This window comes from Rhinoraja longicauda, chromosome 28 (assembly GCF_053455715.1).
Source record: "Rhinoraja longicauda isolate Sanriku21f chromosome 28, sRhiLon1.1, whole genome shotgun sequence".
Classification (NCBI taxonomy): Eukaryota; Metazoa; Chordata; class Chondrichthyes; order Rajiformes; family Arhynchobatidae; genus Rhinoraja; species Rhinoraja longicauda.
The window spans coordinates 30,679,280-30,705,896 of record NC_135980.1 but is presented as its reverse complement, the minus strand read 5'-3'; the positions used below and the strand labels follow the sequence as shown (position 1 = coordinate 30,705,896).

Below are 26,617 nucleotides of genomic sequence, written 5' to 3'. Positions count from 1 at the left end.
CCTAGAAGGTTGTACAAGTGCAACAAATATCCTGAAAGGACACAGAGTGCTGGAGTAACTCAGCGGGTCAGGCAGCATCTGTGGAGAACACGGATAGGTGACGTTTCACAGAGTGCTGGAGTATCTCAGCGGGTCAGGCAGCATCTGTGGAGAACATGGATAGGTGACGTTTCACAGAGTGCTGGAGTAACTCAGCGGGTCAGGCAGCATCTGTGGAGAACATGGATAGGTGACGTTTCGGGTTGGGGCCTGTCCAACCACAGTGACATTTCAGCCAGGTAACTCCACCAATGCCTCGACTTCCTCAGAAGACTAAGGAAGTTGACCAGGTCTCCAACGATTCTCGACAATTTCCCCACACATTCGGTCGACATTCCTCCCAGCTCAGTGCAGCAACTGCACTGCCCAAGACTGCACAAAGTTGCAGTGGTGAATGCAGTCCGGTCCATCACTCAAACTAGCCTCCACCACCCGTCTCCACCCTGCGATCACGGTGGCGCAGCGGTAGAGTTGCTGCCTTACAGCGAATGCAGCGCCGGAGACCCACGTTCGATCCCGACTACGGGCGCTGTCTGTACGGAGTTTGTACGTTCTCCCCGTGACCTGCGTGGGTTTTCTCCGGGTGCTTCGGTTTCCTCCCACACTCCAAAGACGTGCAGGTTTGTAGGTAAGTTGGTTTGGTAAATGTAAAAATTGTCCCTAGTGGGTGTAGGATAGTGCGGGGATCGCTGGTCGGCACGGACCCGGTGGGCCGAAGGGCCTGTTTCCGCATTTAGACTTCCGATACATTTAGAGTATTGTGTTCAGTTTTGGTCACCGCGTTACGGGAAAGATGTGGTCAAGCTTGAAAGGGTTCAAAGAAGATTTACCAGGATGTTGCCAGGACATGATGGCCTGAGCTGTCGGGAGGGGTTGGGCAGGCTGGGACTCTATTCCTTGGAGCGCAGGAGGTTGAGGGGTGATCTTACAGAGGTGAACAAAATTAAGAGAGGAATAGATTGGGTAAATTCACAGTGTCTTTTGGCCTGAGTGGGAGAATCGAGAACCAGAGGACTTGGGTTTAAGGGGGGAAAGATTTAATGGGAACCTGGTGGGGTGCCTTTTTTTTTCCACACAATAGGTGGTGGGTGAATGGAACGAGCTGCCAGAGGAGGGACTTGAGGCAGGGACTATCACAACATTTAAAAAACATTTAGACAGGATAGGACAGGTTTCAAGGGATATGGGCCAAATGCAGGCATGTGGGACTAGTGCAGATAGGACATGTTGGCCGTTGTGGGCAGGTTAGGCCGAAGGGCCTGTTTCCACGCCATATCTCTCTATGACTCTCCAGACAGTCTTTTTCCTTCTATGGTGCAAATGTCAAAGACTAAAGGGCATACCTTAAAGTGAAAAGGACAAAGCTTAAAGGAGATGAATGGGACACCTATTTTCTTTTACACAGAGGGTAGTGGTAGGGTCACCAACTGTCCCGTATTAGCCGGGACATTCCATATTTTGGGCTGAATTGGTTTGTCCCGTACGGGACCGCCCTTGTTCTGTATTAGGCCCAGACGGTGCTGTAGGCCTGGACACTGCAGGCCTGGACACTGCAGGCCCGGACACTGTAGGCCTGGACACTGCAGGCACGGACACTGCAGGCCCAGACACTGTAGGCCTGGACACAGTAGGCCCGGACACTAGGCCTGGACACTGCAGGTACGGACACTGCAGGCCCGGACACTGTAGGCCTGGACACTGCATGCCTGGACACTGCAGGCCTGGACACTGTATGCCTGGACACTGTATGCCTGGACACTGCATGCCTGGACACTGTATGCCCGGACACTGTAGGCCTGGACACTGCAGGCACGGACACTGTAGGCCTGGACACTGCAGGCACGGACACTGCAGGCCCGGACACTGTAGGCCTGGACACTGTAGGCCCGGACACTGTAGGCCTGGACACTGCAGGCACGGACACTGCAGGCCCGGACACTGTAGGCCTGGACACTGTAGGCCTGGACACTGCAGGCACGGACACTGCAGGCCCGGACACTGTAGGCCCGGACACTGTATGCCTGGACACTGTATGCCTGGACATGGCAGGCCTGGACACTGTATGCCTGGACACTGCATGCCTGGACACTGTATGCCTGGACACTGTAGGCCTGGACACTGTAGGTCCGGACACTGTAGGCCTGGACACTGTTGGCCCGGACACTGCAGGCCTGGACACTGTAGGCCCAGACACTGTAGGCCTGGACACTGTATGCCTGGACACTGCAGGCCTGGACACTGTAGGCCTGGACACTGTCGGCCTGGACACTGTAGGCCCAGACACTGTAGGCCTGGACACTGCAGGCCTGGACACTGTAGGCCCGGACACTGTAGGCCCAGACACTGTAGGCCCGGACACTGTATGCCTGGACACTGTAGGCCCAGACACTGTATGCCTGGACACTGTTGGCCCGGACACTGTATGCCTGGACACTGTTGGCCCAGACACTGTAGGCCTGGACACTGTATGCCTTGACACTGCAGGCCTGGACACTGTAGGCCTGGACACTGTATGCCTGGACACTGCATGCCTGGACACTGTATGCCTGGACACTGTATGCATGGACACTGCAGGCCCGGACACTGTATGCCTGGACACTGTATGCCTGGACACTGCAGGCCTGGACACTATAGGCCTGGACACTGTATGCATGGACACTGTAGGCCTGGACACTGTATGCCTGGACACTGTTGGCCCGGACACTGTATGCCTGGACACTGTATGCCTGGACACTGTTGGCCCGGACACTGTATGCCTGGACACTGATGGCCCGGACACTGTAGGCCCGGCGGACCGGGCACCGCCTAACGGAGGTTGCATAACAACCCACCTCCCGGCCCGGGCGGCCGCCATTGGTGGAGCGGGAGCATGTGGCCGCTGGCTGGGTGAGGTCACGTGGGGCGCGGGGCGGTGACGTCACCCTTTGTCCCGTATTTAGGAGTAAGGAAGTTGGCAACCCGAGGCGGTGGGTATCTGGAGCGTGCTGCCAGGGAGGGTGGTGAAGGCAGATGCGATGGTGTTGATCAGCATGTTTCCACACTGTACCCACTCCATGACTCCAGCAGAGGAGGGCCCATGTAAATCTCTCACTCACCGTGTGGGGCTTGCTGACTGATCCCTGGGGTGCCTGCCGTTCGCCAGCTGTGGAGGAAGCAGAAAGATGGATGAGCGGCACACCTTGAGAGTGTAGAGATACAGCGCGGAAACTGGCCCCTCGGCCCACTGAGTCCGTGCCGACCATCCATCCCCACACACTAACGCTATCCTGATTTACATTTCTAACCAAAGCCAATTAACCTACAAACCTGCACGTCTTTGGAGAGTGGGAGGAAACCGAAGATCTCGGAGAAAACCCACGCAGGTCACGGGGAGAACGTACAAACTCCGTACAGACGGCGCCCATAGTCGGGATCGAACCCGGGTCTCTGGCGCTGAGGCAGTAACTCTACTGCTGTGCCACCGTGGCCGCCCTGACCAGTCAAGGGTGGGGATGGAGGGTAAGGCCATAGAAACATAGAAAATAGGTGCAGGAGGAGGCCATTCGGCCCTTCGAGCCTGCAACCGCCATTCAATATGATCATGGCTGATCATCCAACTCAGTATCCTGTACCTGCCTTCTCTCCATACCCCCTGATCCCTTTAGCCACAAGGGCCACATCTAACTCCCTCTTAAATATAGCCAATGAACTGGCCTCAACTACCTTCTGTGGCAGAGATTTCCACAGATTCATCACTCTCTGCGTGAAAAAAAACTTTCTCATCTCGGTCCTAAAATACTTCTCCCTTATCCTTAAACTGTGACCCCTTGTTCTGGACTTCCCCAACATCGGGAACAATCTTCCTGCATCTAGCCTGTCCAACCCCTTAAGAGTTTTGTAAGTTTCTATAAGATCCCCCCTCAATCTTCTAAATTCCAGCGAGTAAAACCGAGTCTATCCAGTCTTTCTTCATATGAAAGTCCTGCCATCCCAGGAATCAATCAGGGTGTGAGTGGGGATGGGGATGGTCAGGGTGTGAGGGGAAGGGGGGGTAAGGGGATTTCCAACATCTCATCTCTAAATGGAATCAGAGAGCCCTACAGCATGGAAACCGGCTCTTCGGCCCAACTTGCCCACGCCGACCAACATGCCCCATCCTCACTAGTCCCACCAGCCTGCGTTTGGCCCGTATAATCCCTCCAAACAGAACCTATCCATCGTACCTGTCTAAATGTTTCTTCTGCGTTGCGATGGTCCCAGCCTCAACTACCTTCTCCGGCAGTTTGTTCCGTACACCCGCCACCCTCAGTGTAAAGTCAATAGACAATAGACAATAGATGCAGGAGTAGGCCATTCAGCCCTTCGAGCCAGCACCGCCATTCAATGCGATCATGGCTGATCACTCTCAATCAGTACCCCGTTCCTGCCTTCTCCCCATACCCCCTCACTCCGCTATTCTTAAGAGCTCTATCCAGCTCTCTCTTGAAAGCATCCAACGAACTGGCCTCCACTGCCTTCTGAGGCAGAGAATTCCACACCTTCACCACTCTCTGACTGAAAAAGTTCTTCCTCATCTCCATTCTAAATGGCCTACCCCTTATTCTTAAACTGTGGTCCCTTGTTCTGGACTCCCACAACATTGGGAACATGTTTCCTGCCTCTAATGTGTCCAATCCCCTAATTATCTTATATGTTTCAATAAGATCCCCCCTCATCCTTCTAAATTCCAGTGTATACAAGCCTAATTGCTCCAGCCTTTCAACATACGACAGTCCCGCCATTCCGGGAATTAACCTAGTGAACCTACGCTGCACACCCTCAATAGCAAGAATATCCTTCCTCAAATTTGGAGACCAAAACTGCACACAGTACTCCAGGTGCGGTCTCACTAGGGCCCTGTACAACTGTAGAAGGACCTCTTTGCTCCTATACTCAACTCCTCTTGTTACGAAGGCCAAGATTCCATTGGCTTTCTTCACTGCCTGCTGTACCTGCATGCTTCCTTTCAGTGACTCATGCACTAGGACACCCAGATCTCGTTGAACATCCCCTCTTCCTATCTTGACACCATTCAGATAATAATCTGCCTTTCTATTCTTACTTCCAAAGTGAATAACCTCACACTTATCTACATTAAACTGCATCTGCCATGTATCCGCCCACTCACCCAAGTCTAAAGAAACGCCTGCGTGCTGCCCGCCCGCCCGCCCAGGTTACGTAAAGCACTCACTTGGACTTGAGTTGATCCTGTCCAGGACTTGAGAATGATGCAACATTCTGCCGCACGGTCCGCAAACTGGCCAGCACCTGGAGAAAGACAGCAGAGAAACACGGCTCACCAAACATGTCCTGATATCACGGACTCCGGCTGCCCATGCAAGCACGATCCCCCTCAGTGCCCCCTCAGTGCCCCCTCAGTGCCCCCCCCCTCAGGCTGGGGAGCATTGGCAAGTGAGGGGAGCAACTGCAGAGGCTGGTTGAAACCGAAGATAGACACAAAATGCTGGAGTGACTCAGTGGGACAGGCAGCATCTCCGGAGGGAAGGGATGGGTGGCGTGTCCCTTTCCTGTTCCTTTGCTCCTGTATTTTCTGCGGCGATCATCGGAAAGTGAGGCGTTGGTAAGAAACATAGAAACTTGTGTGGCGTGAATGTTCAGCTACACCAGCCTGGGTCAGCAAAGAGTCAGCTCAAAGCAAATGCCACAGGGAAGTTGTGTGTGTGGCTGGATTTGGCCCAGTACTTCATTCCCTGCGGACTTCAAAACATAGAAAATAGGTGCAGGAGGAGGCCATTCGGCCCTTCGAGCCAGCACCACCATTCAATGTGATCATGGCTGATCATCCACAATCAGTACCCCGTTCCTGCTTTCTCCCCACATCCCTTGATTCCGTTAGCCCTTAGAGCTAAATCTAACTCTCTCTAGAAAACATCCAGTGAATCGGCCTCCACTGCCTCCTGTGGCAGAGAATCCCACAGATTCACAACTCTCTGGGTGAAAATGTTTTTCCTCACCTCAGTCTTAAATGGCCGACCCCTTATTCTTAAACTGTGGCCCCTGGTTCTGGACTCCCCCAACTTCGGGAACATTTTTCCTGCATCTAGCCTGTCCAATCCCTTAAGGATTTCATATGTTTCTATAAGATCCCCTCTCATCCTTCTAAATTCCAATGAATACAATCCCAGTTGATCCATTCTTTTGGGAATCAACCTGGTGAACCTACGCTGCACTCCCTCAATAGCAAGAGCAACTGATCCTCACCTGCCAAGGTCCAGGGGGTGAGGTTTTAAAGAACAACTCATGGGTGAAGGTTCACTAGGTTAATTCCCGGAATGGCGGGACTGTCATATGTTGAAAGACTGGAGCGACTAGGCTGGAATTTAGAAGGATGAGAGGAGATCTTATCTAAACGTATAAGCTTATTAAGGGGTTGGACACGTTAGAGGCAGGAAACATGTTCCCAATGTTGGGGGAGTCCAGAACAAGGGGCCACAGTTTAAGAATAAGGGGTAGGCCATTTAGAACGGAGATGAGGAAAAACCTTTCCAGTCAGAGAGTTGTGAATCTGTGGAATTCTCTGCCTCAGAAGGCCAATTCTCTGGATCTATTCAAGAGAGAGCTAGATAGAGCTCTTAAGGATAGCGGAGTCAGGGGGTATGGGGAGAAGGCAGGAACGGAGTACTGATTGAGAATGATCAGCCATGATCACATTGAATGGCGGTGCTGGCTCGAAGGGCCGAATGGCCTCCTCCTGCACCTATTGTCTATAAGATGTAGGAACCCATATCCTTCTCCAGTAGCAAGCAGGGAGACCCTCAAATTCTAAATAGTACAGGTGTTAGGGGTAACGGGGAGAAGGCAGGAGTATGGGGTTAGGAGGGAGAGATAGATCAGCCATGATTGAATGGCGGAGTAGACTTGATGGGCCGAATGGCCTAATTCTGCTCTATCAATTATGACCAATTAGAATCGCAGTTGCAGCAACTAAGTTCCCAGCACCAAACCAACCCTTAATCAGTTCTCTCTTCACTTGTCCCCAATCTCCGTTTGTGTCTTTCTTCCATTTGCCTGCCCCTCTGAATGTCTTGTGTAGGAAGGAACTGCAGATGCTGGCTTACACTGAAGATAGACACAAAATACTGGAGTAACTCTGCGGGTCAGGCAACATCTCTGGAGAAAAGGAATCGGTGACGTTTCAGGTCACGACCCATTTTCAGTCTGAAGAAGGGTCTCGTCCTGAAATGCCACCCATTCCTTCACTCCAGAAATGCTGCCTGACCCGCTGAGTTACTCCAACATTTTGTGTCTATCTTTTTGCTAGATTTAGAAGTGTAAGAATATTGGAAGCACACACGTTATAATCCTGCACACGTACACAAACGGAGAAGTCTGGACCAGTGCTGCATTGTAGTTTAGTTTAGCTTAGAGATACAGCGCAGAAACTGGCCCTTCGGCCCACCGAGTCCGCACACACCAGCGTTCCCCGCACACTAACACTATCCTACACACACTGGGGACAATTTACACATACACCAAGTCAATTAACCTACAAACTTGTACGTCTTTGAAATGTGGGAGGAAACCGAAGATCTCGGAGAAAACCCACGTGGTCACGGGGAGAACGTACAAACTCCGTACAGACAGCGCCCGTAGTCGGGATCGAACCCGGGTCTCTGACACTGAAAGTGTTGCAGGGCATGCAACTCTACCGCTGCGCCACTGTGCCGCCCCAAAAAGGAACTGCAGATGCTGCTTTACAAAACAAATACAAAGCGCTGGAGGTAACACAGAGCAAGTACTCTGGAGAACATGGATAAGGGACGTTTTGGGTCAGGACCCTTCTTCAGATAGATGGCATTTCGAGTCGGGACCATTCTACAGTCTGAAGTAGAGTCCTGACCCAAAATGCAACTGATTGATGTTCCCCAGAGATGCTGCCTGACTCACCTAGAAGGTATCACAAAATACTGGAGTAACTCAGCGGGTCAGGCAGCACCTCTAGAGAGAAGGAATGGGTGACGTTTCAAGTCGAGACCCTTCTTCAGACTGATGTCGGGGGGGGGGGGGGGGGGGGGCGGGACAAAGAAATGATATAGGACACACTTACAAAGGATATTAGGACACATTGCCTGACTCACTTAGTTACTCCAGCACTCTGTGTCTTTTTTTATAAAGCAGCATCTGCAGTTCGTTTTCTTTTTACAGAAAGACGACGTTTTGAGTTGGGACCCTCCTTTAGAATGAAGGAGAGGATGGTTCCACTAGTGGGAGAGTCCAGGACCAGAGGGCACAGCTCAGAGTAAAAGGCGCTCCTTTTGAAAGGAGATGAGGAGGAATTTCTTTAGCCAGAGGGCGGTGAATCTGTGGAATTGATTACCACAGACGGCTGTGGAGGCCAAGTCAATGGATATATTTAAGGCAGAGATTCTCGATTAGTGCGGGTGTCAGGGGTTTTGGAGCTAAGGCAGGAGAATGGGGTTGAGAGGGAGAGATATATCAGCCATGATTGAATGGCGGAGTAGACTTGATGGGCCGAATGGCCTAATTCTGCTCCTAGAACTTATGAACCCTTGTTCTCCAACCAAAAAGACTGAACATCCATTATCAATCCTTGGCAGGGTACATGAGTCTCGTATGTACAGAAACTGCTGTTTGCCTTACATCACTTCAACGTACTTCATCGGGGGTATGGGGAGAAGGCAGGAACGGGGTACTGATTGAGAATGATCAGCCATGATCACATTGAATGGCGGTGCTGGCTCGAAGGGCCGTTTGGCCTCCTCCTGCACCTATTGTCTAATGTCTATTGTCTATTGGCAGCAGAAACCATTTGGAACATTTGGAGATAATGGGAGGTGCTAATGGTTGCAAGAACCCAGAGAGGGTTGGGTCAACATGGGAGACTGGCAGAGACGCGGGCCCGGGGTGACATGCACACATTCAGGCCAAGCTCCCTGCACGGATTCGAGGATAGGATAACTGCCCCATACAAGTCGCTGGCCATCTGCACGCAGTACGGTCTCAGGTAGACCGTGACCCGGACAGATTGGAGATCAGGGTTTCCCTGCCCACCCGGTTACCTTCTGGTAATCAATTTCATCTGGAGTGTCATCAAACTGTAAGTGTATGCCCGGCCAGCCCTTATCCCTGGACTTGATTTCGGGCTCGGGCGGGGGCTCGGGCGGGGGCTCGGGTTCCGACATCTGGTTCGGTACTTGTACGATGGCTTGTTTCTCCGGTACGAGGCAGCAACAGCAGAAACGGCCAAACATGTTCAGCTTTGCTCTCGTGTTCCCCGGCAACCTTCAAATGCCGCCACCTGCCAATTTCGGAGCTTGCGATTGGCCTAGGCGCCGGGCGTGCGGAATTATTGATTGTAGGTGGGAACAGTCGAATAAAAGGAATTCCGACCAATCGCGAGGCTGATTCTACAATGGTGTCACATGGATGGTCCAGACACTGACCCGCACTGACCGGTGCACCAGGGCACCCTGGCATCGGGCAGCAGAGAGGGCAGGCCGTACCGGGCCCCAGCACAACCGTGACGCCCAACACGGACACCTTCCATTCTTCATCCTTCCATGTCCCTGAATATAGTGTGAGGTTATCCACTTTGGTGGTAAGAATAGGAAGGCAGAGTGTTATCTGAATGGTGTCAAGTTAGGAAAAGGGGACGTGCAACGAGATCTGGGCGTCCTAGTGCAACAGTCACTGAAAGGAAGCATGCAGGTACAGCAGGCAGTGAAGAAAGCCAATGGAATTGTTGGCCTTCATAACAAGAGGAGTTGAGTATAGGAGCAAAGAGGTCCTTCTGCAGTTGTACAGGGCCCTAGTGAGACCGCACCTGGAGTACTGTGCGCAGTTTTGGTCTCCAAATTTGAGGAAGGATATTCTTGCTATTGAGGGCGTGCAGCAAAGGTTTACTAGGTTAATTCCCGGAATGGCGGGACTGTCATATGTTGAAAGACTGGAGCGACAAGGCTTGTATACACTGGAATTTAGAAGGATGAGAGGAGATCTTATCGAAACGTATAAGATTATTAAGGGTCTGGACACGTTAGAGGCAGGAAACAGGTTCCCAATGTTGGGGGAGTCCAGAACAAGGGGCCACAGTTTAAGAATAAGGGGTAGGCCATTTAGAACTGAGATGAGGAAAAACTTTTTCAGTCAGAGAGTTGTGAATCTGCGGAATTCTCTGCCTCAGAAGGCAGTGGAGGCCAATTCTCTGAATGCATTCAAGAGAGAGCTAGATAGAGCTCTTAAGGATAGCGGAGTCAGGTGGTATGGTGAGAAGGCAGGAACGGGGTACTGATTGAGAATGATCAGCCATGATCACATTGAATGGTGGTGCTGGCTCGAAGGGCCGAATGGCCTCCTCCTGCACCTATTGTCTATATTCTGTCAACATCATGGACTTCCACCACAGAAGACAGTCAGCATGGCGTCACCTTTGGTGCTAAATCTCCCCCACTTTACCTGGCACATAAGAGACACACAGATGCTGCCTGGCCCACTGAGCTACTCCCCCAGCACTGACATGCCTGCCGTCTCCAGCATTCTGAGGAAGAGCAAAAGATGTCCTCCTCGATGTTTTGTCTCAAGGCCAAGGCCAGTGGGTGGCACGGTGGTAGAGTTGCCGCCTCACAGCGCCAGAGACCCGGGTTCCATCCTGACCTTGGCGGTGGTCTGTACAGAGTTTGCATGTCCTCCCTGTGATCCTATGTGCTCATCCCATATGTCAAAGACGGGGGTTGTAGGTTAAATGGCTCCTGTAAATTCTCCCTAGTGTGTAGGGTGTGAAACTGGCATAACATGGAACTAGTGTGTGGGGATCGCTGGTGGCCGCGGACCTTGTGGGCCGAAGGGTCCATTTCTATGCTGTATCTCTAAACCAAACTAAACCTACCTTTCCACTGAGTTAGACTTTAGAGAGTGTGTACGTTCTCCTCGTGACCTGCGTGGGTTTTCTCCGGGTGCTCCAGCTTTCTCCCACACTCCAAAGACGTGCAGGTTTGTGGGTCAATCGGCTTTGGTAAAATTGTAAATTGTCCCCAGTGTGTGGGATCGTGCTAGCGTATGGGGTGGGCGCTGGTAGGCTCGGGCTCGGTGGGCAGAAGGGCTTGTTCCTTTGGGAAGGAGATGAGGAGCAATTTCTTTAGTCAGAGGTTGGTGAATCTGTGGAATTCATTGCCACAGACGGCTGTGGAGGTTGGTCAAGTCAATGGATATTTTTAAGGCAGAGACAGATCGATTCTTGATTAGTGTGGGTGTCAGAGGTTATGGGGAGAAGGCAGGGGAATGGTACACACCAAAATGCTGGAGTAACTCAGCAGGTCAGGCAGCATCTCTGGAGAGAAGGAATGGGTGACGTTTTGGGCCGAGACCCTTCTTCAGACTGATGTCAGGGGAGGGGGCGGGTTCGCGGCCACCAGCGATCCCCACACACTAGTTCCATGTTATGCCAGTTTACCACCCTACACACTAGGGAGACTTTGTCCAGCCCCCTCCCCTGACATCAGTCTGAAGAAGGGTCTCGACCCGAAACGTCACCCATTCCTTCTCTCCAGGGATGCTGCCTGACCCGCTGAGTTACTCCAGCATTTTGTGTCTACCTTTGATTTAAACCGTCATCCACAGTTCTTTTCCTTGGCTGGAGAATGGGCTTAAGGGCGAGAGAGAGAGATTGGCCATGATTGAATGGCGGAGTAGACTTGATGGGACAGATCTGCCTCATTCTGCTCCCACCACTGATGAAGTTATGGACAGGGAGGCAGGTCGTTCCACTCACCTGAGCAAATGGAGTCACAATCATGTCTTCCGTATGACTGAGAACAAAAAGAGTCAGAGTTAGAACAGAAGTCCTTCCACACAATGAATACAGTGCAAACGTACAATGTACCAGGTACTCCGTCTATTAGATTGTGCACGTCAGGGTGAGTGCATTGGTCGCTACGTGACTAGTAGCTACAGACTAGTTTCAAGTTAACTCTTCCCTGCGACACAGTTAGGTCTCAAAGTGGGAGCGTAAAAAGTGAATCGGCCGTAATGTGCGTGCCAACCGCTCAGTACCGGTCACTGGGGCCGGGCCGGGCACTGACAGACCGGTCACTGGGGCCGGGCACTGGCAGACCGGTCACTGGGGCCGGGCACTGGCAGACCGGGCACTGGGGCCGGGCACTGACAGACCGGTCACTGGGGCCGGGCACTGACAGACCGGTCACTGGGGCCGGGCACTGACAGACCGGTCACTGGGGCCGGGCACTGACAGACCGGTCACTGGGGCCGGGCACTGACAGACCGGTCACTGGGGCCGGGCACTGACAGACCGGTCACTGGGGCCGGGCCGGGCACTGACAGACCGGTCACTGGGGCCGGGCACTGACAGACCGGTCACTGGGGCCGGGCACTGACAGACCGGTCACTGGGGCCGGGCACTGACAGACCGGTCACTGGGGCCGGGCCGGGCACTGACAGACCGGTCACTGGGGCCGGGCACTGACAGACCGGTCACTGGGGCCGGGCACTGACAGACCGGTCACTGGGGCCGGGCACTGACAGACCGGTCACTGGGGCTGGGCACTGACAGACCGGTCACTGGGGCCGGGCCGGGCACTGACAGACCGGTCACTGGGGCCGCTCGCTGGCAAGACCGGTCACTGGGGCCGGCCGCTCGCTGGCAGACGATCCCAGCAGCGTTCCTTTCATTGTTTTATATTAAATTAGAACAATTCAGGAAGAGGGGGTTGGGGGGGGAGGGTGGATGTGCGTTGAGGGGGGGGGGGTGTGAGGGGGGGAGGTGTGTGAGGGGGGGGGGTGGCAGTGAGGGGGAGGGGGGGCAGTGGGGGGGGAGAGTGCAGTGAGGGGGGGGCATACGGTGCTGTGGGTGGGAATGCCGGGGGCTGTGGGGGGTGGGTGTGAGGGGGAGAGTGCGTTGAGGGGGGGCAGACGGTGCCATGGGTGGGAGTGCCGGGGGCTGTGAGGGAGGGGGTGAAGGTCTCTGTGGTTAAAGTGCGCAGACAGAGTGGGTACGTGGAGTGATGCTGGACCTGCCCACGTGAGCACTGTCTGCCCTGGCTGGTGTATAGAGTTGAGGAGAGCTTGAATCATCTCCTCCCTTTGAACTAAAGGACCATGTCTCGTCCATCTGAACCTCCCTTCCATTGACTCCATCCACACCTCACGCTGCCTCGGCAAGGCCAGCAGCATCATCAAGGACCAGTCTCACCCCGTCTCGACCCGAAACGTCACCCATTCCTTCTCTCCTGAGATGCTGCCTGACCTGCTGAGTTACTCCAGCATTTTGTGAATAAATATCTTCGATTTGTACCAGCATCTGCAGTTATTTTCTTATCCCACACACCAACACTCAGGGCAGAGTGGTCTCACGGTTATTAGACTGTGCGTGCCAACGTGGGTAAGGTTGAAATCCAACTTACTTCCCCAGTGCCAGGGCCAGGACTGGCTCAGAGCGCCGCAATGCCAAGGGCTGTCTAGGGTGGGGCTTGAAGCAGTTACTCCTGGAACCGGGACAATGGAGGAGAGACCAGTGGACACCATCAGTCCAGGTTAGGGATGCCAACTTCCTCACTCCCAACGAAGGGACAAAGGGTGACATCACCGCCCCGCGCCCCACGTGACCTCACCCAGCCAGCGGCCACGCGCTCCCGCTCCACCAATGGCGGCCACCCGGTCGCCAATGTTGCAGGGCAAAGCTGTCATCTCCAAGAATTTAGAGATCAATTTCCAGATCTCTGCCTGCTAGTTCATGCTCAGGTGTAAAGTTATCAGGTGGCATTCAGAAATGGGGTATTTTTAGATTCTTAAAAACAAATACATTGGTTTAAGTAATGAGAGGAATGATTTAGATAAGAGGTAGAGCATGAAATCTGGCCCTTCGGCCCGCCAAGTCCATGCCGACCTTCGATCACCCCTTCACACTAGTTGTGAGTTATCCCACTTTCACATCCACTCCCTGCACACTCGGGACAATTTATAGGCCAATTAACCTACAAACCCGCACGTCTTTGGCTTGTGGGAGAAAACCAGAGCACCCGGAGAAAACCCACGTGGTCACGGGGAGAATGTTTAGTTTGGTTCCGTTTAGTTTAGAGATACAGCGCAGAAACAGGCCCTTCGGCCCACCGAGTCCGTGCCGACCAGCGATCCCTGCACACTAACACTATCCTGCACACACTAGGGACAATTTCACATTTATACCAAGCCAATTAACCTACAAACCTGCACATCTTTGGAGTGTGCGAGGAAACCGGAAATCTCGGAGAAAACCCACGCAGGTCATGGGGGAGAACGTACAAACTCCATACAGACAGCACCCGTAGTCGGGATCGAACCCGGGTCTCTGGCGCTGTAAGTGCTGTAAGGCGGCAACTCTACCGCTGTGCCACCGTGCCGCCCATGTAGATGGGTCGGGAGCGGGACGAAACCAGGTAACCCGGTGGAAACCCAGGTGATCACATAGAGAGAGAACGTGCAAACTCCACACTGACAGCGTCCGAGGTCAGGATCGAACCGGGGTCCCTGGCGCAGTGAGGTGGTAGCTGTGCCAGCGGTGATTGGCGATGCTCTGTGACAGGGGGAGAGAGCAGGGACGGCCAAGGTGGACGGTGGGAATGTGGGTTAGGAGGTTGTAGGCAGAAGGGCCTGTGCTGAGATCTCCAGGAATCCATTCACAAAGAATTGGCCACTGATTCTCAATACGGTTGGTCCACATAGATGTGCACTGCAGAAGGAACTGCAGGTGCTGGTTTAATCCGAAGATAGACACTAAAATGCTGGAGTAACTCAGCGGGTCAGGTCGCATCTCTGGAGAGAAGGAATGGGTGACGTTTCGGGTCTTCGACCCATTCCTTCTCTCCAGAGATGCTGCCTGACCCGCTGAGTTACTCCAGCTTTTTGTGTCTACTCAGGAGGCGGGTTGCTAGGCAACCTCCGTTAGGCGGCACGGGGCCTCTGGGCCTACACTGTCCACACCTACACTGTCCGCACCTACACTGTCCGCACCTACACTGTCCGCACCTACACTGTCCGCACCTACACTGTCCGCACCTACACTCTTGCTATTGAGGGCGTGCAGCGTAGGTTTACTAGGTTAATTCCCGGAATGGCGGGACTGTCGTATGTTGAAAGACTGGAGCGACTAGGCTTGTATACACTGGAATTTAGGAGGATGAGAGGGGATCTTATCGAAACGTATAAGATTATTAAGGGGTTGGACACGTTAGAGGCAGGAAACATGTTCCCAATGTTGGGGGAGTCAAGAACAAGGGGCCACAGTTTACGAATAAGGGGTCGGCCATTTAGAACGGAGATGAGGAAAAACTTTTTCAGTCAGAGAGTTGTGAATCTGTGGAATTCTCTGCCTCAGAAGGCAGTGGAGGCCAATTCTCTGAATGCATTCAAGAGAGAGCTAGATAGAGCTCTTAAGGATAGCGGAGTCAGGGGGTATGGGGAGAAGGCAGGAACGGGGTACTGACTGAGAATGATCAGCCATGATCACATTGAATGGCGGTGCGTACAGGCTCGAAGGGCTGAATGGCCTCCTCCTGCACCTATTGTCTATTGTCTACACTGTCTGCACGCACCTACACTGACCGGAAGGCAGGCACAGATTTTAACCGGCATTTTCTCTTACCCCAGCGTCCAGTCCTACAGTGCCCCCCCGGGCCCAACACGGGACAAGGGCGGTCCCGTACGGGACAAACCAATTTAGCCCAAAATAACGGGATGTCCCGGCTAATACGGGACAGTTGGCAAAGGGTGCCTAACTGCAAGGGTGCCTAACTGCAAGGGTGCCAACGGCAAGGGTGCCTAACTGCGAGTGTGCCTAACTGCAAGGGTGCCTAACTGCAAGGGCGTCTAACTGCAAGGGTGCCAACTGCAAGGGTGCCTAACTGCAAGGGTGCCAACTGCAAGGGTGCCTAACTGCAAGGGTCCCAACTGCAAGGGTGCCTAACCGCAAGGGTCCCAACTGCAAGGGTGCCTAACTGCAAGGTGCCAACTGCAAGGTACCAACTGCAAGGGTCCCAACTGCAAGGGTGCCTAACTGCAAGGGTCCCAACTGCAAGGGTGCCTAACTGCAAGGGTCCCAACTGCAAGGGTGCCAACTGCAAGGTACCAACTGCAAGGGTCCCAACTGCAAGGGTGCCTAACTGCAAGGGTCCCAACTGCAAGGGTGCCTAACTGCAAGGGGGCAAAGACAAATCGGCAGGGTCACTCACATATCACCGGTGATGGAGGAGTTGCGAGATGTGTTCTTCGACGAGACATCGTAGTCGCTGTCGGAGCGGTAGAGGAAGGAACCTCGGCGCTGCCCGTGGCCATAGTTTGCCGGCAGAACCAACCCGGAGCTGGGGCCCGTCTGCGACTCCAGCAGCCCCCGTCCCGATGACAGACCATTCTCAACGTCGAAACTGCAAAGGAAGACACGGACACAAGGTCAGGGTGGAGAGTGCAGGGGGGACAAACAAATATAACTGCAGATGCTGGTTAAAATCGAAGGTCGACACAAAATGTCAGCGGGTCGGGCAGCATCTCGGGAGGTGAGCAGGAACTTCCTTAGTCAGAGGGTGGTGAATCTGTGGAACTCATTGCCACAGACGGCTGTGGAGGCCAAGTCAGTGGATATTTTTAAGGCAGATTCTTGATCAGTGCGGGTGTCAGGGGTTATGGGGAGAAGGCAGGAGAATGGGGTTAGGAGGGAGAGATAGATCAGCCACGATTGACTGGCGGAGTAGACTTGATGGGCTGAATGGCCTAATTCTACTCCTATCCCTTATGACCTTATTTGGGTCAGTGTGGGCAAATTGGGCTGAAGGGCCAGTGTGCATGTTGTATGACTCTGTGGTCCCACATGCCCCAGCTACACTAGTCCCACCTGCCAGCCTCTGGCCCTCTAATGTACCTGTCCTATCCATGTACCTGCCCAAATGTCTCTTAAACCTTGAGATAGTACCTGCCTCAACTACCCCCCGCGGCAGCTGGCTCTGCATAACGTCCCCCCTTGTGTAATAAAGGGCCTGTCTCCACACTGCGTTGTGACTCTGTGACTCTCTGAGTTTAAAAGAATAAGGGGGGTCCTTGGGTCGGTGTGGGTAGGTTCGGCAGGTTGGGCTGAAGGGCCTGTGTCCACGCTGTGTTGTGACTGTGACTGTCTACCCTGAAGGCAGACAGCAAATGCTGGAGTAACTCAGCGGGTCAGGCAGCACCTGTGGAGAACATGGATAGGTGACGTTTCACAGAGTGCTGGAGTAACTCAGCGGGTCAGGCAGCACCTGTGGAGAACATGGATAGGTGACGTTTCGGGGTGAGACCCTTCTTCAGACTGATGTCAGGGGAGAGGGTGAAGGAATCTACAGCAGTCGCTGCCTCAAAAAGACAGCCAGCATCATCAGAGACCCACACCACCCTGGCCACACTCTCACTGACCCACACCACCCTGGCCACACACTCACTGACCCACACTCTCATTGACCCACACCACCCTGGCCACACTCTCACTGACCCACACCACCCTGACCCACACCACCCTGGCCACGCTCTCATTGACCCACACCACCCTGGCCACACTCTCACTGACCCACACCACCCTGACCCACACCACCCTGGCCACGCTCTCATTGACCCACACCACCCTGGCCACACTCTCACTGACCCACACCACCCTGACCCACACCACCCTGGCCAAACTCTCACTGACCCACACCACCCTGACCCACACCACCCTGGCCACACTCTCACTGACCCACACTCTCACTGACCCACACTCTCATTGACCCACACCACCCTGACCCACACTCTGACCGACCCACACCACCCTGGCCACACTCTCACTGACCCACACTACCCTGACCCACACTCTCACTGACCCACACCACCCTGACCCACACTCTCACTGACCCACACCACCCTGACCCACACTCTCACTGACCCACACCATCCTGACCCACACCACCCTGGCCACACTCTCACTGACCCACACTACCCTGACCCACACTCTCACTGACCCACACCACCCTGACCCACACTCTCACTGACCCACACCACCCTGACCCACACTCTCACTGACCCACACCATCCTGACCCACACCACCCTGGCCACTCTCTCGTTCCACCCCTGCCATCGGGAAGAAGGTACAGGAACCTGAAAACTGTAACGTCCAGGTTGAGGAACAGCTTCGTCCCCACAGCCATCAGGCTGTTAATCACCACAACCTCCAAATAGACTCTGAACTACATTGTTATTATTGCACTATTATTGGGACTCTTTGTGTGTGCGTATGTGTGAGTGTATAGATATATATATATATATATATGCGTGATCTATTCACACGTGGATTTGTGAGTATTCACACACATACACACACTGAACTTTATTTTGCTCTCGTTATTATATTGTTTACAGTGCGCTATGTTTACATGTCCTGTTGAGCTGCTGCAAGTAAGAGTTTCATTGTTCTACCTGGGACACACGACAATAAAACACTCTTGACTCTCTCTCTCTGCCTCACTCTCCCTCTCTCACAGACTCTCTCACAGACTCTCTCTCCCTCTCTCTATGTAACTCTCACTCTCCCTCTCTCTCTCTCACTCTCTCTCTCTCTGTCTCACTCTCGCTCCCCCTCTCCCTCTCTCTCTCTCTCTGAATCTCTCACTCTCTCTCTCGCTCTCTCTCTGACTCACTCTCTCTCTGAATCTCTCCCCCTCTCTCTCTCTGACTCACTCCCTCTCTCGCCCTCTCTCTGCTCTCTTCTCTCTCTCTGCTCTCTCTCTCTCTCTCTCTGTCTCACTCCCTCTCTCCCTCTCTGTCTCACTCCCTCTCTCTGTCTCACTCCCTCTCTCGCCCTCTGCTCTCTCCCTCTCTCTCTGTCTCACTCCCTCTCTCGCCCTCTGCTCTCTCCCTCTCTCTCTCTGTCTCACTCCCTCTCTCTGCTCTCTCTGCTCTCTCTGCTCTCTCTCTGCTCTCTGCTCTCTCTCTGACCATGCCCCGTGATGGGCTGGTATCTGCTGTAGACGGGCTGGGGATTGACGTCAGCTGCCAACATCTGTTTTTGCGCAGACGGTCTCCAGGGAAACGTTGGGACAGGGCATCACCAACAACAACCCCCTCCAGGGCAGTCTCATGAACCCTCCCCACTCTCCCTCTCACGGGCCACGATGTCCGTTACTCGTGAAAATCAGTCCGCACCGAGCAACTCTTTGTCTTTCGAAGTTTATTACTGAACATGACATTAGTTATTGTCCTGTAACAGGTTTTAGTTTAGTTTAGTTTAGAGATACAGCACGGAAACAGGCCCTTCGGCCCACCGGGTCCGCACCGACCAGCGATCCCCACACACTAACACTGTCCCACACACACGAGGGACAATTTACAATTATACCAATTAACCTACAAACCTGCACATCTTTGGAGTGCAGGAGGAAACAGGAGCACCTGGAGAAAACCCACACGGTCACAGGGAGAACGTGCAAACTCCGCACAGACAGCACCCGTGGTCAGGATCAAACCCGGGTCTCCGGCGCTGGAGTAACTCAGCGGGACAGGCAGCATCTCTGGAGAGAAGGAATGGGTGGAGATCCTTCTTCAGACACACTGTGTCCAATTGGTGAGACAGGCTCAAAGGGCTGAATGGCCTCCTCACGTTCCTGTGGGTCGACAGGTGCCTTCTGCTCTCAATCACAAGAAGATTTGGTCTCCAAATTTGAGGACATTCTTGTTATTGAGGGCGTGCAGCGTAGGTTCATGAGGTTAATTCCTGGGATGGCGGGACTGTCATATGTTGAAAGAATCGAGCGACTGGGCTTGTATACGCTGGAATTTAGAAGGATGAGAGGGGATCTTATCGAAACATATAAGATTATTAAGGGATTGGACACGTTAGAGGCAGGAAACGTTCCCGATGTTGGGGGAGTCCAGAACCAGGGGCCACAGTTTAAGAATAAGGGGTCAGCCATTTAGGACTGAGATGAGGAACAACTTTTTCACCCAGAGAGTTGTGGAATTCTCTGCCACAGAAGGCAGTGGAGGCCGATTCTCTGGATGTTTTCAAGAGAGAGTTTGATTTAGCTCTTAGGGCTAACGGAATCAAGGGATATGGGGAGAAAGCAGGAATGGGGTACTGATTGTGGATGTTCAGCCATGATCATATTTAATGGCGGTGCTGCTTGAAGGGCCGAATGGCCTGCACCTATTTTCTATGTTTCTATAGACTGTGGTGAGAGAGGGACCAACAGCAATTCCATGGGCCGTCACACGGTGGCAGCAGGGAGCCACACAACCCACAGCCAGCTCCATCGCTCAACCCTTGATGCTGTGGGAGTGCCATGTCCACGTTAAATGTCGACCGCTGACAGGCTGGGGCACCCAACACAGCTCAACCACAGCACTGACATCCTCCTGCCCCGCCGGCACACTGATAGTATACCTCCTACACCACACCTCACACTCAGTCTTGTGTTGAATCGGTTCACTTCAAACCAGGGGACTGACCTCCCCCACCATGGGTCCATCACACAATGACCCCCCCCATGGAAGGTCAATCACACAATGACCCCCCCACCATGGAAGGTCCATCACACACAATGACCCCCACCATGGAAGGTCCATCACACACAATGAACCCCCCACCATGGAAGGTCCATCACACACAATGACCCCCCCCCCCACCATGGAAGGTCCATCACACACTGACCCCCCCCCCATGGAAGGTCCATCACAGACACTGACCCCCCCACCATGGAAGGTCCATCACACACACTGACCCCCCCACCATGGAAGGTCCATCACACACACTGACCCCCCCCCATGGAAGGTCCATCACACACACTGACAATAGACAATAGACAATAGACAATAGGTGCAGGAGTAGGCCATTCAGCCCTTCGAGCCAGCACCGCCATTCAATGCGATCATGGCTGATCACTCAATCAGTACCCCGTTCCTGCCTTCTCCCCATACCCCCTCACTCCACTATCCTCAAGAGCTCTATCCAGCTCTCTCTTGAAAGCATCCAACGAACTGGCCTCCACTGCCTTCTGAGGCAGAGAATTCCACACCTTCACCACCCTCTGACTGAAAAAGTTCTTCCTCATCTCCGTTCTAAATGGCCTACCCCTTATTCTCAAACTGTGGCCCCTTGTTCTGGACTCCCCTAACATTGGGAACATGTTATCTGCCTCTAATGTGTCCAATCCCCTAATTATCTTATATGTTTCAATAAGATCCCCCCTCATCCTTCTAAATTCCAGTGTATACAAGCCCAATCGCTCCAGCCTTTCAACATACGACAGTCCCGCCATTCCGGGAATTAACCTAGTGAACCTACGCTGCACGCCCTCCATAGCAAGGTCCATCACACACTGACCCCCCACTATGGAAGGTCCATCACACACTGACCCTCCCCCCCATGGAAGGTCCATCACACACTGACCTCCCCCACCATGGAAGGTCCATTACACAATGACCCCCCCCCATGGAAGGTCCATCACACAATGACCCCCACCATGGAAGGTCCATCACACAATGACCCCCACCATGGAAGGTCCATCACACAATGACCCCCCCACCATGGAAGGTCCATTACACAATGACCCCCCCATGGAAGGTCCATCACACACTGACCTCCCCCACCATGGAAGGTCCATCACACACACTGACCCCACCATGGAAGGTCCATTACACAATGACCCCCCCACCATGGAAGGTCCATCACACAATGACCCCCCCACCATGGAAGGTCCATCACACACACTGACCCCACCATGGAAGGTCCATTACACAATGACCCCCCCACCATGGAAGGTCCATCACACACACTGACCCCACCATGGAAGGTCCATTACACAATGACCCCCCCCATGGAAGGTCCATTACACACTGACCCCCCCCCCCACCATGGAAGGTCCATCACACAATGACCCCCCCACCATGGAAGGTCCATCACAGACACTGACCCCCCCACCATGGAAGGTCCATTACACACTGACCCCCCCACCATCGAAGGTCCATCACCCCCACTGAACCCCCACCATTGAAGGTCCATCGATGACATCCTAGGGTCGCCAACTGTCCCGTATTAGCCTGGACATCCCGTATTTTGGGCTAAATTGGTTTGTCCCGTACGGGACCTCCCTTGTCCTGTGTTAGGCCTGGGGGGCTTGTAGGCCCGGGCGCTGTAGGTCCAGACAGTGTAGGCCAGGACGCTGTAGGTCCAGACAGTGTAGGCCCGGACGGTGTAGGCCCGGACAGTGTGGGTCCGGACACTGTAGGACCGGACAGTGTAGGTGCGGACAGTGTAGGCCCGGACGCTGTAGGCCCGGACGCTGTAGGTCCAGACAGTGTAGGCCCGGACGCTGTAGGCCCGGACGCTGTAGGCCCGGACGCTGTAGGTCCAGACAGTGTAGGCCTGGACGCTGTAGGTCCGGACAGTGTAGGCCCGGACAGTGTAGGCCCGGACGGTGTAGGCCCGGACAGTGTGGGTCCGGACACTGTAGGACCGGACAGTGTAGGTGCAGACAGTGTAGGCCCGGACGCTGTAGGCCCGCACAGTGTAGGTGCCTGGATAGAGTTGGTGCGGACAGTGTAGATCTGGACAGTGTACGTCCAGACACTGTAGGCCCGGAGGCCCAGCCGCCGCCTAACGGAGATTGCATAGCAACCCGCCTCCCGGCCCGGGCGGCCGCCATTGGTGGAGCGGGAGCACGTGGCCGCTGGCTGGGTGAGGTCACGTGGGGCGCGGGGCGGTGACGTCACCTTGTCCCGTATTTGGGAGTGAGATATTTGGCAACCTCTATGACCTCCCCACCATCGAAGGGACCTACAGGAGTCTCAGCCACCACCATCAGAGACCCCCACCACCCTGGCCACTCTCATTTCACTCCTTCCATACATATATATATATACACTTTTATATATAACGTTTGTTGTTGTTTATTACGGGTTTTACAGTATACTACAGTATGTTCTGAAGAAGGGTCTCGACCCCGAAACGTCACCCATTCCTTCTCTCCAGAGATGCTGCCTGACCCGCTGAGTTACTCCAGCGTTTTGTGTCTACCTTCGGTTTAAACCAGCATCTGCAGTTCTTTCTTACACACGTTTACATATCTGTTGTGCTGCTGCAAGTAAGCATTTTATCGTTCCCATTCAAGACACACGACAATAAAACACTCTCGGTTTTGCCTCCTGAATGATCACAGACTCAGCAGGCCATTCTGCCCATTGTGTCCGTGCTGGCTCCACACTCTCCACCCGCCTCCCCACAACCACAGCCTGTTAGCTTTCCCACTCATTTGTCAAACTCCAGTTCCAGATTAAACACATAGATTTCTTCTGTAAATTTACACACAGCTTAAATATTTGCGCGATGACTAAACCTGGTCAAAGCAGCACAGGCATCGCTCAGTATGACAACGTTGTATGTGTATGTGACAAATAAACGACTATTGACCATTGACACCCTTCATGTGATCATGTGACACCTTCAACACATTACAGAACTAGATATCCAGAGTCGGGGAAATCCACGACCAGAGGATAGAGGTTCAAAGTGAAGGGGAAAAGATTTAATAAGAAACTGAGGGGTAACTTTTTCACATAGAGGGTGGTGGGTGTATGGAACGAGATGCCGGAGGAGGTAGTTGAAGCTGGGACTATCCCAACGTTTAAGAAACAGTTAGATGGTGCCTGAGATCAGTCTGAAGAAGGGTCTCGACCCCGAAACGTCACCCATTCCTTCTCTCCTGAGATGCTGCCTGACCCGCTGAGTTACTCCAGCATTTTGTGTCTACCTTCTAGTGGTTTGGAATCTCTTTGTCGTCTCTGGAGACTGTGCTCAGAATGGTCAGGGTTCACACAACGCTGAGAAAGGTCCAAACTCATTTTCTCAATGAATTCCGCCGACGCTCCGGCAGGCGGAAGACGGCCTTTGATTCGCCTCCCACGAGTCATGAAGGACCCGTGGAGTTTTATTTAGAGTCTGACAGCCAGCGGAGATTGTTGACTCGTTGTCCCAGGACAAGTCCACAAGTTCTCTGCCACAGAAGGCAGTGGAGGCCAAAGATACTAGAGGAGCAAGATGGACCACTCCGTCGAAATCGCCTGTACTGAAGTGTAGCACGCAAAGGAGTGTATCGTCCGCTATTTTAGTAAGCAAACCCACCGTTCGCTCTGCCTCTCAGTGTGATCAGTGTTTTGGGGGAACAGTATGTGTGATGATACCATTAAAATGCAGAATATATCTCATCTATCAACTCACAGATTTTTGTTATTTTTCCTTTTAAATGTTTCTGTAAGTTTCTGCCGACTAAAATGGCGCCGTGACGTACTACGGTTTTTAGGGTCGAGTGGTCTATCTTGCTCCTCTAGTATCTTTGGTGGAGGCCGATTCACGGGATGTTTTCTAGAGAGAGTTAGATTTAGCTCTTTGGGGCCTAACGGAATCAAGGGGTATGGGGAGAAAGCAGGGACGGGGTACTGATTGTGGATGATCAGCCATGATCATATTGAATGGTGGTGCTGGCTCAAAGGGCCGAATGGCCTACTCCTGCACCTGTTTTCTATGTTTCAAAGTCCGCAGGGAATGAAGAACCTGGGACACACACACACACACACACACACACACACACACACACACACACGCACACACACGCACACAGACACACACACACAGACACACACACACAGACACACACACACAAACAAACAAACACGCACACAGACACACACACAGTGTCTCACACACACAGACACACACACAGTGTCTCACTCACACACACACACACACAGTGTCTCATACACACAGACACACACACACAGACACAAACACAGTGTCTCACACACGCACACAGACACGCACACAGATACACACACACACACACACACAGACACACACACAGACAGATACACACACAGACACACACAGTGTCTCACACACGCACACACACACACAGACACACACACAGTCTCACACACACACACACAGAGACTCACACACACAAACACACGCAGACACACACACACACACACACACACACACACAACTTTCCTGTGGCATTTGCTTTGATCTGACTTTTTGCTGAGTATTTATGTGCAGGGAAAATGCAGATGCTGGTTAAAATCGAAGGTAGACACAAAATGCTGGAGTAACTCAGCGGGTCAGGCAGCATCTCGGGAGAGAAGGAATGGGTGACGTTTCGGGTCGAGAAATTGTCCTGCCGCCTCCCCTGACATCAGTCTGAAGAAGAGTCTCGACCCGAAACGTCACCCATTCCTTCTCTCCCGAGATGCTGCCTGACCCGCTGAGTTACTCCAGCATTGTGTGTCCACCTTCGATTTAAACCAGCGTCTGCAGTTCTTTCCTACACATCTGTACACTGTGGACAGCTTGATTACAATTGTGCAGTCTTTCCACTGACTGGTTAGCACGCAGCCACAAGCTTTTCACTGTACCTCTCTGCGGGTGACATTAAAGTGTTCTGATACTTTGCTGCAACAGGTATCAGGAGGAGGAATGTCAGATGTTTATGGTTGGAGATGTATCGCAGGCTGTATTGGGAGGGGACGTGGACTGGGTTGGGATTGGATAAGTCCGCACAGGAGTGGGGAATGTAAACAGGTCCTTGTCTAAACCTTCACAAGACATGATCAGAGCTGATCGCTGATGTAAGTCCATACATCTGCCACCTCTCTGCCTCTCTTGTTCTTTACGTCAGCAGGAAATCTATCAACCACGGACTTCCTCTGCCATTCAGTCGTGGCTGATCTGTCTTCTGATGTTATCTGCCTGCACGTAACCAAACCCCATTCTCCTGCCTTCTCCCCATAACCCCTGACACCCGCACTAATCAAGAATCTATCTATCTCTGCCTTCAAAATATCAATTTCAAGAAGCCAATTTAACTCACACTTTTGTGACTTGTACAAATATGCAAAATTTTTGGATCGATATTTTAAAAATAATTTCCAAAGTTATCGATAACCAACTGGATTTAGATCCAAAATGAATAATTTTAGGATTATCAGAACACATTACAAACGTTACGCTAAGTCAGAGACACTTTCTTGACTACAGTTTAATAACTGCGAAAAAATTAATACTTACATTTTGGAAAAAAACAATTAAAATGTGGATTACGGAAATGACCGAGACCTTGCATTTGGTAAAAATAAGGTTTGCCTTAATTGATAAACCAGATCTATTTTTTAAAATATGGTCTCCATTTATTGAATTTTTAAAAAAGTAAATGGGTTTGTCACAAAACTAAAATTTAAAACTAAAGTTAAAACTTGAGTTTAGGGTTGGATGTACAACTATACTCACTAACTCCTGGATATATCCCCATAATCTTTATGTTTGTAATTCTCTTTTTTCTTTGCTTTCTCTCTATTAGTTTATAGTCTTTTTTTTTTCAGTCTCTTTTCATCTTTATTTTTTCTTTCAAAATTAAAAAATTGAAGCTATGTAAGAACTCTATAACCAGTTTGTCGTTTATTATTATTTGTACATATGCTTTAAAAAATTTTTAAATAAAAAAAATATATATCCACTGACTTGTGGCCTCCACAGCCTTCTGTGGCAAAGAA

General features: G+C 52.4%; 1 protein-coding gene across 4 annotated transcripts in view; it reads right to left on the bottom strand.

Moving 5' to 3' along the window:
* The window catches only part of LOC144607437 (3',5'-cyclic-AMP phosphodiesterase 4C-like), a 150,225-nt gene that overhangs the window by 22,646 nt on the left and 100,962 nt on the right, over positions 1 to 26,617 (bottom strand). For all 4 annotated transcript variants that reach the window (XM_078424293.1, XM_078424296.1, XM_078424294.1 and 1 more), the window contains 4 exons: positions 16,257 to 16,448; positions 11,807 to 11,843; positions 5,249 to 5,325; positions 3,135 to 3,181 (listed from right to left, as the gene is read on the bottom strand). In XM_078424293.1, the coding sequence (XP_078280419.1) occupies positions 3,135 to 3,181; positions 5,249 to 5,325; positions 11,807 to 11,843; positions 16,257 to 16,448 (353 nt within the window). The remainder of the gene's footprint in view (positions 1 to 3,134; positions 3,182 to 5,248; positions 5,326 to 11,806; positions 11,844 to 16,256; positions 16,449 to 26,617) is intronic.